The following is a 12,343-nucleotide window of genomic DNA, read 5'->3' on the forward strand; positions in this document are numbered from 1 at the left end:
ATCGGAAGAAACCTCAACCAGTGGAAGTCATTTCTGGCCTCCATTTTGAAAATTTTTTTTGCTGGTTGTCTTATTCAATGATCATAGAGCACATATATACGTATAGTATCCCAGAATGTCCTTCTGTACAGTGGTACATGCCATCATGTCTGTTAGGCCATATGGGGCGCTGCGTTGGGCTTGGGGTAGGGTTGGGAGGGTTGTCATCATTTTGCACTGCATCTACAGTATTCACGCTTAGACGTCCCTTATCTATATCTGTGTAATGTCTTCTTTTTATTTGCACACCAAACTAGAGCTTTGTATTCTATTTTTTAACATTACAGAATTATTTTTGTCAATGTAAAACATTTAATGTGTATGTATGGACCAAACGTTTGAACGTGAGCGCACATGACTTGGGTGTTTGCCTGAGTGAAATCCACTGAGAAAGAGCAAAGAGTTGTGCCAACAGCGGAGCCTGAGTTCAGGGCGTATCTCACATTAGAAGAGTATATCAGTGTATAAAAGAAACCTAGTGCCAAGTGTTCCTGTTATTTTACACCTTAGACCATGTATATGCAGTACAAGCTCCTTCTATTGGCGACTGTTGCTATACAAACCAGGCTCGGGGCCTTGAGTCATTCCTAGACATTTTCATAGGCTGGAGCCTTTTTTTCTCAGAGCTCTCAAGTAAAACCCTGGTGCAGACAGAGAGAAAAACACAGATGTTGGGTTTAGAACTGCGTGGCCTTATAGAGGAACATGTCATACATTTCCATTTTGAATCATTCCTCATCATCTGTCTGCCAAAATGGCTAGAGGAGAACTGTATAGAGAGGTTCAGTGAAGGCTTGTTCACAATATTGACATGTAGTAATGTATGACTGAGTGTGTGGGTGTGCGAGTGTGAGAGAGAGATCAAGAGGGAGTGTGTAGGCGTCGACGCACGCTTAGATTTGTACAGTGTGTTTGTATAGATGTGTGAATGACTGTGTGTGTGTATGAGAAATGTACTGTAAACACGTGGCGAGTGTGTGCATGACTGTTGTACACATGTCACCGTGTATACAGTATGTGTGTGTGTGCGTGTCTGCGTCTAAATTTGAGTGTGTGTTTCAGTATATGTTCATATCATTTCTCTCACAAACCTGTTAAAGTACTTTTATACCTCTGGTAGGACTGTATCCTGTATTATTGTGTCTCTGAATTTAGAAAAATCCAATGTTTATCTTATTGTACTGTTCTTCGTAGCAGAGAAAACTGTTAAAAAGGTGTACAACAAACATTATCAAACTCTCATTTTTTTATTTCATTATCTTCAATATTTTTTAAAAATGGTATGTAATTATTTTTCCACAGTATTACATAAATAAAAGCACTGTTTTTTATAAAATAAAGAGTTTGTCGTCTCTAAGCAGATAGGTATTTTAACATAGAAGCAATGCAGCCCAAATTCAGGGTGAGTGGAAACTCAGTTTTAAGCCTTTTATATACTTATACACAGCCGTACAGGATTTATTAGTAGTGTAATAATATTAGGAATGATATGTTTAAATGTACTTTTAATAACATACATTTTGATTGGCTTTACCTGTGTTTGTTCGTGACAAATTCACAGGACAGTTTACATGTAAGCAAGCAATAAAAATCATGTGAGATACTTGAGTGAAGGGCTTTTTAAAGATAATAGTGGGGTTTATTCCTTATTCTTTCATGATTTTAATTATGTGTATTTTTCCCTCATTGCAATTATTTGTCATTTTGTTTACTTATAGACTACATACAGGCTATGAAGATGATCAGCCTTAATGTGAATAATTTCTGTGTTTATCATATATGTTTATATAACTTCTAATATGGTCTACGGGTTTTACCAAAAGTTCACTGCCCACAACCAAGTAGCTCATGCCAGGGTGTTCTCCGTACCGATAGGTGGGAGACATACACGTTACACAATTAGTGCGGCTTTAAAACAACAAAAGAAGAAATTCATTACGTCATTGGTTAGTGGTTGTGAGACAGCCAAGATGGCGGCCACAATGTTGAGGTTGCTTACCAGACTAGGACGTCCTTCAACAAAAATAATACAAAATAATAATTTACTGAGTCCTTGTTGTGCTGTTCTGCAAAATAGGTAAGATAACAAAAAGACAAAATGTGACGCTTCGGGTGACCGTTGTATTGCTAGTTGTCTTAGCTTGGGCTTCACAAAAATGTGCATACCGAAAGCCTAGTGTCGGCATAATCCTAAATACGCCGACTGTGTCTATTCATAATAAAACGAGTCATCTTGTCCATTTTCTGCTTTCTTTGACTGGCATGCACAAATATAAAAAATGTATGTCATCCTTAACAGCTGGCATTTGTTGCATGTTAGCTTCCCTGCTGTCTAGCCGTAACCTAAATTGTAGCTGTTAGCTGTCTGATTAGCCAGCTAGTCTCATTGTTTGCCACACAGGCTTGTTTCGCTTAAAATACATCTATGGTTACTCGTGATCATTGTTTTTATGCAACCATGTATTGCAGTGTTGCAACACTTGCGTTAAATAACATATCTGTTGTAACGGCACGATTTATAACACCACTGTGTTTGCCATTATCCAAATCTCTTAATCAGCTGTCAACATAGACTGTCACCCATACCAAAATGTCATCCTCAACAATGTGAGATTTAAAATGCAGGTTGTATGATAGATGGTATCTACTTAGCATTTTCTTAAAAACGATTTTCGCAGGCAGAAACAGTGGCAGCCAGATGTGGAGTGGATGGAGCAGTTTGCTGGAGCAGTAATGTACCCCGCTGCTATTAATGAGAAATGGACTCCACCGCCATGGAATGGTACCATGCTCACACACAGTATTACTTCTAAGATCACTGGTTAAAGGATACCTGTTCTCTACTACTACTCGTTTTAACCGTTATTTATCCAAAAGCAAATGAAGTCAGATTGCAAGATAATACACATTAATAAAATACAACCCATCATGCTTTGTCAGGAATCAAGGTTAAAATCCTTGACTTAGTTCCACTGTTGTGCCTGGTGTTATCAGTCCACATGTTTTTCTTAAGATAGAGACAGACTTAATTTGTCTGACTCACTGTGATAAAAGTGTTTATATTTACATAATACCCTAGATTTAGGATGTTTGCCAATATATTGAGCAGCTGTTTCTATAAGTTTATGGTAACAGGTTTGATAAGAAATGCATTAAGCCTGCACATTATTGAAACTAATGTTGTGTTTTGGCCTGTGGAGACAAAACTAGCATTATACAGTTGTTTACATTGCATTTAAAATTGCTTCATTTGTGAAAGATTTCACTGGCATGGTTACAGCCCAGTTGGATAAAAAAATCGAGTCCTGATGCAATACAGTTTTATTCTGAAAGATTTCCTTATCTGTTCCTGTGTTGTTTTCTTCTCTAGACAAAGATCCTCCTGCAGTGAAGGACGTGTCCAACCTAACCATCAACTTTGGCCCTCAGCATCCTGCAGCACATGGCGTACTGCGTCTAGTGATGGAGCTCAGTGGAGAGTCTGTAAAGAAATGTGACCCCCACATTGGCCTGCTTCACCGTGGCACAGAGAAACTCATTGAATACAAGACCTACCTGCAGGTACTGCTTCACTGACAATATGTGTAAATACAATGCGTCTGTATTCTGTAACTCTTATCTATTCGATCGTGGTTAAATTAGATTATATGTATCCATGCATCAAAGGCTGTGAAATCTTTGAAAAGCTTGTGAACTATATAAACAGCAGTGCTGTTCTTGGTTTTAAGAGACAGAGCAGTTGTGGTGTATTTAAACAACACAGCAGTAAATTGCAGCACATCTTGTTACAAAACTCCTTATATTGTTCAACACAACATATTGTGGAGAATGAAAACTCCATGAGTTGGATTGACTTGTGTAAAAAGTAGATGGGACAAGAGCAAGGGACTACTTGAAAATGACTAAATGAAGCTTATCAGCAGAACTGATTCAGTGTCAGTTAAGAAATTTATCATGTGTTATGTATTTCTTAATTTTTAGACGTCTCTTATTGCATATGCTTCAGTTTATTTATTGTGTCTGCTATAGGCTCTGCCCTACTTTGACCGCCTGGACTATGTTTCCATGATGTGTAATGAGGAGGCCTACTCTCTGGCTGTGGAGAAACTGCTCAATATTCAAGCTCCTCTTCGTGCACAGTGGATCAGAGGTACTGGACTGAAGTAGTCAGAGTGGGTGCAGGTTCTGCAAAAGCTTAAGACTCTTAATCTGTTGATTTAAGGCCCTAAATGTTATATTCATCTCTGATGTACACATCTGACTTGCCAGTGATTTCTCAATTTATTGCTTGGTCTATAGAATATCAAAAAATATGAAGGTGCTGGAACAGTTCAAAGCCCAGAGATATCACCACATAGTGTAGAAAACATCCACCTGAAACTTTTTGAACTGTAAAATGTTAACCGTTTTGCTTGAAAAATGACTTAAAAGTGTTCATCAATTATCAAAATTGGTGTTTGTAGTGCTGTACGGAGAGCTGACTCGCATCCTGAACCACATCATGGCCGTCACCACACATGCCCTCGACGTCGGTGCCATGACCCCCTTCTTCTGGATGTTTGAGGAGAGAGAGAAGGTCAGGATCACCGCTGCACGATGTCATGCTTAAACATTTACGGGGCACATTAGTCCTATATTGTTGTTACGACTTAGGTCATTTGGTGTGTTCTCAGACTGCACTTACATACGGTGTTATCAGCTAATATCAGTATAATATAACACCGTCTCCTTTATATCAAAGAGCATGTGAGTTGTACATGATATGAAGTCATGAAAGTTATGCAGTTCTATGGAAGAAAATCTGAGACCTAAAATCAGTGTACATCTACTGTATAGTTTCACTGGAACAACAGTATGAAAATTAGCAGTTTAGAGTTTAACCATCAGGGAAAATCAGCACAACCTGGTTTTGGAACAAAATTAGCAGTTTAGAGTTTAACCTTCAGGGAAAATCAGCACAACCTGGTTTTACCAACTTGTGCATCATACCTTTTGAGAACTTGGTAAGAGGTGTCTGGTCCATTTTTTTGCTGGAGGATTTTCGTGTTCAGTAAAACTGCAACCACTTCCGCTCCATTCATGTTGACAGAGAAAACAGTTGTTCTGTTCCACTTCCCTGACATGCATGGCCCTGATAACACTGTAGCTTGGCAAGGGATTGTATTAGAAAATGTCATTTTCACTGCAAATTGAACTGTTACCCATGCATAAATATTAACAGGGCATTTTGGTTGCATCCATATTTGTTTTGTTACAAGGACAAGGTGAGAATTTGAGTGATCTTACGGGATTTACAGGCTTGTCTACTGACAGAACTTGGTAGTCGTTACGGACGGTTGTTAAGTGTGTTGTCCACAGTGTTTACTTAGGCATAAGATGTGTGCTCCTTCAAGGACTAAAAGTCTGCACAAGTTGGTGGGAGCAGTCTAAATGTGATCTGTCCAGTCTTCAAAGGTTTCATCCAGTTGTCAGGTGTGTCCCTGCCTTTACAATTGGTTTGATTCCAACAGAATGCGGTGAAATATGCAACAGCTGGGCAGCTGACCTATCAGTGAGAGTTTTGTGTATTGCATTAGATGCTGGTTCATACAGATAGACATTAACAGCATTGCCTAAATCTTCTGCTTGACTGTGTTTCCTCAGATGTTTGAGTTTTATGAGCGAGTGTCTGGAGCCAGAATGCACGCCGCATACGTCCGACCTGGTGGAGTTCATCAGGTAGGAGAAGTCTCATGTCTGTTTGACTTATAGTGAGACCTGATGATGTGGTCCAGTAGTCAGTGATTCATTTTTTTACATTATTGCATTTCTGTGCCCTGTAAACATGCAATTATAAAGACAGTTATATGTAGATAACTTTCTATCATCCATACAAGTGCTAATGATCTTAAATGTGTTCCAGGATTTGCCTTTGGGCCTAATGGACGACATCTACACGTGGTGCAAGAATTTCTCTGTTAGAATTGATGAAGTAGAAGAGGTGAATGACTACACTTTATATCAGCTTTCTCCACAAGCTGTGACCCAGTCAGTAAATGTCCACATCTGTTGCTCTTTCTCTACGCAGATGCTGACCAACAATCGTATCTGGAAGAATCGTACCGTGGACATCGGGGTGATTTCTGCTGAGGACGCCCTCAACTATGGCTTCAGGTAACCCAGTAATCAAAGTGAAAAGACCCTTCTTCTGTTTCATCAGTTGTTGTTTATGAAATTCACCAAGATTTTAGGGCTGCCACGTCTATGGAGAGTCTTAGCCCTGACAGGTATCCCCTCTCTTCTTGTACCTTCACCAGTGGAGTGATGCTGAGAGGCTCGGGCATCAAGTGGGACCTGAGGAAGTCTCAGCCGTATGATAAGTACGATGAGGTGGACTTTGATGTCCCTGTTGGAAGCCATGGAGACTGCTATGACAGGTGTGAAGACTTGCAAATTATTGTAGTTATTATTATTATTATTTTAACTTTGCTTTTGTCTGCCCCTCTTTTGTTTTTTTGTCAAGCCAGCACTGTGTTCATTCACTGTGTGGAAGATTTTCACACAGTCTGAAAATGAGTAAAAGTCAGTTGCCAGTGTAGTAGACAACACAATAATCCACTGTGTTTTTGTGTGGTCTAGGTATTTGTGCAGAGTGGAGGAGATGAGGCAGTCCCTTAGGATCATGCACCAAGCACTCAACAAGATGCCAGAAGGAGAGATTAAGGTGGATGATGCCAAAGTGGCCCCACCCAAGAGGTCTGAGATGAAGGTGATCTGAGGAGAGAACCTTCCTCCTTTCCGTCTTTTCTGTCAGATGGTCTGATTGAAGCCTTTTTGAACTTGAAAACATTGCAGTTTTTTCCAGTGTTACAGTTTTACAGTACATTTCGGCATTGTTTCATATTCTGCCTGGTGTGCAGAATATGTCCTCATGACATTATATGTACTGTGTACTCCTTGTCCTAGACGTCCATGGAGGCTCTGATCCACCACTTTAAGCTGTATACAGAGGGCTACCAGGTCCCCCCAGGCGCCACATACACAGCCGTGGAGGCACCAAAGGTGATACTACTCATATCATATTTGGGCAGGTTATAGTGTTCTGTGTAAAATCACCTTTTTGCTAGTTAAATAATGTGCACATGCTCTAATGCACTCCCCACAGCTCAGCTTTACTATCTTAAACAAACAAAAATCTACTTTGTGTTCGACTCTGAAGAATGTTTGAATTTTAATTAATTGGGAAGCCTTTGTGAGTTTCTGGGGATTTACTGTGATGTAAAGTGCTCAGTAGACTGTGTGTGTGTGTGTGTGTGTGTGTGTGTGTGTGTGTTTGTGTTGCTTGCAGGGAGAGTTTGGTGTTTATTTGGTGTCAGATGGCTCCAGCAGACCCTTTCGCTGCAAGATCAAAGCTCCTGGATTCGCTCACTTGGTGCGCACTGCAAAACTTCACACGACACAGTGAAATATTAAACGCACTGGGTATCAATTATTTAGCACCTTTAACGGCTTGTCCTTAAGGCTACTTTTAGTTCATTGAGTGCTTTTTATAAAGTACTATAGAACCATTTTTCAAAGTACACAGAACCCCTCCTCTCCCTCCTTCCTGCCCATCTCTTTGCTCATGGGTACATAAACTGCTGTTTAGTTTGAACTTTGCTTTTCAAGGCTAAAAAATGTCTTTAAAGCTGCATCAGCAAGCTATTAGAGTATTTAGTGCATTCACTTCAGGCTGTCATCTCAGGAATAATGAATATTCATTTTAAAATGAGCTCATCAGCCTGAATATGGTCTTCAGTTATGCTGAATGTTTAATACATGTGTCTTTCTTCCCAGGCTGGTCTGGATAAAATGTCTCAAGGACACATGCTGGCCGATGTGGTGGCCATTATTGGTAAGAATGTGATTGTTGTTTAACTTCTTTTCTTCTAAAGTTAAATACTGTCATTCAGATGTGCAAGGATCAGATCACAGAAGGTCTAGAACAAGCTACTAAAATTACAGAGTGAGGTTGGATTGTAATGAGCCTTTTCTTCCTCTTCTGACAGGTACACAGGACATAGTGTTTGGCGAGGTTGACCGTTAATGTGATGTTGCTAACACCTTGGTTCCTCGAAGAGAATACGTTCTCACCTTTACCCATCTGTCTGACTTCCTGTTCACTATTTATTGTAGGGAGGCTTTTGAGAAATGACTGCTCATAATCACTGATGTACAATGCCCAGATAACCCTAATAAATATTTTATGATCAAACTCAAAAGTAGTGAATAGTTTGTTTTTTTTTCATTGTTACACTTGGAAACAATCTTAAGCACAGCACGAGTGAAAAATCAAGTTTTAAACATGCCAGAGACTTGATGCTATGTCCAATTCTCTGGTTCCGCATTTAAGGGGGAGTGGTTTGATGAGAGCTGAGACAAGTGGACTTATAGCTCAGACCACAACTTCCCCTCATGACTGAGATATGCAATACTGGAGTCTTCAACAGAATGCAGAGGGGAGAAAAACCACCCACAAGTTGTGTGTGCTGTTTGCGTGCTGCTGAAGGAGTACTGTTCACCGTGTTGAGCCTGTGTTGCCATGGCTGTGTGGGGCAGGAGTCCGTTGCTCATGACCGTTCTGCTCTGGTTGTGTTTTGGGAGAGCAGGTAGGTTGTGGTAACAAGCTGGGATGTCCTATACCTTACAGTTTTTATATTGCTTTGTGTCCTGACACTAGTTTTATGTATAAACATTGATGATTGTTTTTAATTTTGGTCAAGAACAACCTTACTTAGAAGAAAAAAAGGGAAGCTTCGTTTGATATTAACCAGGGTGAAGATGAGAGCGATGTGATGAACTAGATTAAACATTTAGTTGCACTGTAGAACACACCCAGCCAGAATGATTATTCTTGAACTGCCTGTTGCATGTTTATGCAGAGTGGTGAGGTTTTCTGACATTTGGCCTTATTCTGTTGTCTTTGTTGGCAGTATGATTATATTCACCACATTAGTTCCTGTGAAACAGAAGCTGACCCTGACAGTTGTCGCTACTTGTGGCAAGGGCTACAGACACTGGTGTGACTTTATTTACTGGCACACTTGCTGAGACAGTTCTCATGCATGTCACACCCTGCCTCAGATAAATGAGTTTGGTTTATTAGATCGTCAAGTTCCTAAAAATTTCATCTGCCACCAGAGTTAGTTTATATTGACTTTACTGTTATGTTCCGTTACATATATTTTATTAAAGACAACCATGTAACGTAGCTTTAGGTGGCAGCAGTGAAATGGCAGAAAACAGAATTAAATATTAGGAAAGGTGAGCAACAAGACTAAATGGCAGTTAATACTGGAGGCCTAATAGAACACATTAAGAATGGTACAATTATAGAGCTGGAACAATAACTCAATTAAGTGCTTGGCAGAAAATTCATTTGCAGCTATTTTAATAATTAATCATTTAAGTTAATTTTTTTAAAGCATTCCAAATGGTTCCAGCTTTTCAAATGTGGGGAATCGCAGCTTTTCCTCACATTACTATTTTCACCACTTCAAGGCATTTTATAGACCAAATGATAAACCAGTTAGTCAAGAAAATAACTCAGTAACGAAAATATTTGTTAGTTGTAACCTTAACATACTAATCAGACAGGTTCGTTCATTGTGTAAGAGATGTTACACCCAATTTATTCAACTTTTAATCCCAAACCGCAACTGACTACGACCTACTTTTGCTATCTGTGCTCCACAGTATAAGGCAAAGTCACAGCCAACTGGTGGATGACATTTTAAAAAGAGAACAATTTTATTTTTACAAACATCATGCTTCCTCTCTTTGCTTTATGTGCTGCGTAATTAACTTGTTCTAACCTAAACAAAGCTACTGGGGTGGGTGTAAGTGTATTTACCCACTTTACCTGACACCTTATGTTTTGGCCTTCTTAAATCCTAAAACATACGCCTTTTATTGCAATAAATTTAACTGCACATAGACTCTGTAGACTGATTGTGGACAGTCTGCCATTAATCACACGTGACATTAGTCAACGATTAATATCAAACTTAGTTATTTTACGCGTGGTTTGCTGTTTCCTTTTAACGTGAGATGCGGAAACTAAAGGAGATGGCAGATAACCACTATCTCTGGCTCACGGGCTAGCGCTGAAACTCAATTTAAAGAAGCCATTACAAAACCATTACATATTTGTCACCTCTCTGTTAACCCAACTGGATCTTTGAGCATTCAGAACCCATAACACAAAACTGTCCAGTGTCAGGATTTCAGTTAAATGTAATACAAAGTAAGCGGAAATGGAATTTTTCTGTCATTCTGAAAGGGAGACAGGGATTCTCTATTTGGGAAACAATCTTGTGATTGCCAATTTTAGAAAAGTGATTCATTTCCTCAAATTTGTAATGGAGAAGAAAGAAAGTGGGAAGGAAGGAACATGACGGAAAATGACGTGTATTAGGATTTCATCATAGAAACGTTGTCACAGTTCTTCCATCTAAATATAAGAAGAGAAACCTTAGAGTTTTAGATTAGATTGGTAAAACTGTACAAGTTAAAATGATGTATGTATTTAACACAGAATTACTGGCACATTTAAAGTATAAAGTTTTCATTTTCAAGTCAATTTGCAAAGTACCTTTTTGCAAGTCTTTTAAACTTTCCTTACTCGTTAAAATTACAAATATCACATCCCATCATTTTTCATCTCACAGCTTCAGATGATCATAACTTGAATCATTTTACCTGGAGGTTTGTGGACCAAAACATCAGTAATAAAATGAGTACACACACATTTGACTAATTACTCATAATTACAACAGTGATATTTAGCCAATTAAAAAACCTTTTGCATCAAAAACAATTTTAACAGCATTAAAAATATACAGCGCAGAGCCCAGAGTCGGACACTCTTGTACTGTACAACATTTTTATTCGGCTACTGCTGGCTGAGTGTTAAGGTTTTTTAAAAATGCTGTATCTTTAGAAATACCTCACATAACATTTTTGCTGGCTGCTCTACTGTCAAACCAAGCCTTGTCAATAACATTAATCTGTTTACTGTTTCTGGGTCATTTTTAAACACCTAAACTAGATACTTTAGTCTCATGGGACACTCATGATAGTGTGATATCGACATACATCTTAACATGGAGGCCAGGAGAGATGTTTTATTCCACTACATTTTTGGACAAAGTATTACTATCTATACCGCTCATTCCTGAATAGGGTTGCGGAGCTGATATTGGGTGAGATGCAGGTTACGTCTAGGTTGCTAGTCTATCACAAGGCTCACATATAGACAAACAACCACACACACTCACTCCTACAGGCAATTTAGAGTTGCCAATCCACCTAAGCTGCATGTCTTTGGACTGTGGGAGGAAGCTGGAGAAACAGGGAGAACATAGAAAGGCCCCGAGACGTGAACCTGGAATGTTCTTGCTGTGAGGGGACAGGGCTACCCTCTGTTCCACTGTGCCAACCACGAAGTATTCCTTAAAGTGTTATCCATCTGAAATACAGATAATTCCTGTTTGATTGTCTCAGGGTATTTCTGTCAAAGTTAGTGATTAAAACACAATTAAATCCTGGTATATGACAATTATTTTACATAAGATGGCATATTTATATTTTCCCTGGCCCTATTCAAGATAAAACTTTGAGTTTCCATTGTACACTTCGGCTTCTATGTAATGGCAGCTGTTGCTGCTTGTTTCCAAGTTTGAAGTAGTGACACTGCTACATGACAGTGAAGCAGCGTCATCCAGTCTGGTAGAAATGTTTGTCACGTGAAATGATGAGACACAGGTGTCCGCAAAATATGTGTTGCTTTGTGTGCTGCCCAAAATACACCAGAAACAAGATGATACAATGAAGCAACAATTAGGTGCGGTTTAAGGCGGATTGGATGGCATTTCAATGCCAAGAGTCTGCAGAATGTAATCACTTTAAAGTATTAGATACTAGCAGTGTTATCAACCTATGAAGAAATGCTGGTGTTATGGTATGACTTCTGACGAGTTGTTCTCCTGTGTTTCCTCAGCCGCTCTTACAGAACCTGAGATTTGTTATGTGCTGGATGGAATCCTGTTTTTGTACGGCATCATCCTTACAGCTCTCTACTGCAGAATCAAGGTATGCATAGATATACATGGGCAAGAACGAACCTTTTTCTACGTGTTTATAAAGTGTATCTCAAATTAAGGATACATAGAATAGAATAGACTTTATTGTCATTGCACGGTCATGTGCAATGAAATTAGTATGCTGTTGACCACAACAAAGTGCAATAAAGACCATCAAACCAAAAGATAAAAAAAAATATTAT

General features: G+C 39.1%; 2 protein-coding genes across 2 annotated transcripts in view; both read left to right on the forward strand.

Moving 5' to 3' along the window:
• Positions 1-1,981: 1,981 nt before the first annotated feature.
• ndufs2 (NADH:ubiquinone oxidoreductase core subunit S2) lies at positions 1,982-8,279 on the forward strand. Its single transcript, XM_020616258.1, has 14 exons — positions 1,982-2,116; positions 2,718-2,821; positions 3,410-3,600; positions 4,069-4,189; positions 4,503-4,615; positions 5,683-5,757; positions 5,942-6,019; positions 6,107-6,192; positions 6,336-6,455; positions 6,658-6,787; positions 6,985-7,080; positions 7,367-7,450; positions 7,855-7,912; positions 8,067-8,279. The coding sequence occupies exons 1-14, from the start codon at positions 2,010-2,012 to the stop codon at positions 8,102-8,104; spliced, it is 1,401 nt and encodes a 466-aa protein (XP_020471914.1). The 5' UTR covers positions 1,982-2,009; the 3' UTR covers positions 8,105-8,279.
• Positions 8,280-8,466: 187 nt separating this feature from the next.
• The window catches only part of fcer1g (Fc epsilon receptor IgFc epsilon receptor Ig), a 6,077-nt gene continuing 2,200 nt past the window's right edge, over positions 8,467-12,343 (forward strand). Inside the window, exons 1-2 of the mRNA XM_020616293.1 lie at positions 8,467-8,666; positions 12,059-12,150. Coding sequence (XP_020471949.1) covers positions 8,600-8,666; positions 12,059-12,150 — 159 coding nt within the window. The 5' untranslated portion in view covers positions 8,467-8,599. The remainder of the gene's footprint in view (positions 8,667-12,058; positions 12,151-12,343) is intronic.

The sequence above is a fragment of the Monopterus albus genome, unplaced genomic scaffold (genome assembly GCF_001952655.1).
Source record: "Monopterus albus unplaced genomic scaffold, M_albus_1.0 scaffold173.1, whole genome shotgun sequence".
Classification (NCBI taxonomy): Eukaryota; Metazoa; Chordata; class Actinopteri; order Synbranchiformes; family Synbranchidae; genus Monopterus; species Monopterus albus.

Excerpts from the sequence above, each read along its gene's own strand:
- ndufs2 (XM_020616258.1), top strand. The coding sequence starts at position 2,010 with ATGGCGGCCACAATGTTGAGGTTGCTTACCAGACTAGGACGTCCTTCA. Across the intron at positions 2,117-2,717 it reads TGTGCTGTTCTGCAAAATAG|GCAGAAACAGTGGCAGCCAG; the intron begins GTAAGATAACAA and ends CGATTTTCGCAG. Across the intron at positions 4,190-4,502 it reads TCGTGCACAGTGGATCAGAG|TGCTGTACGGAGAGCTGACT; the intron begins GTACTGGACTGA and ends TGGTGTTTGTAG.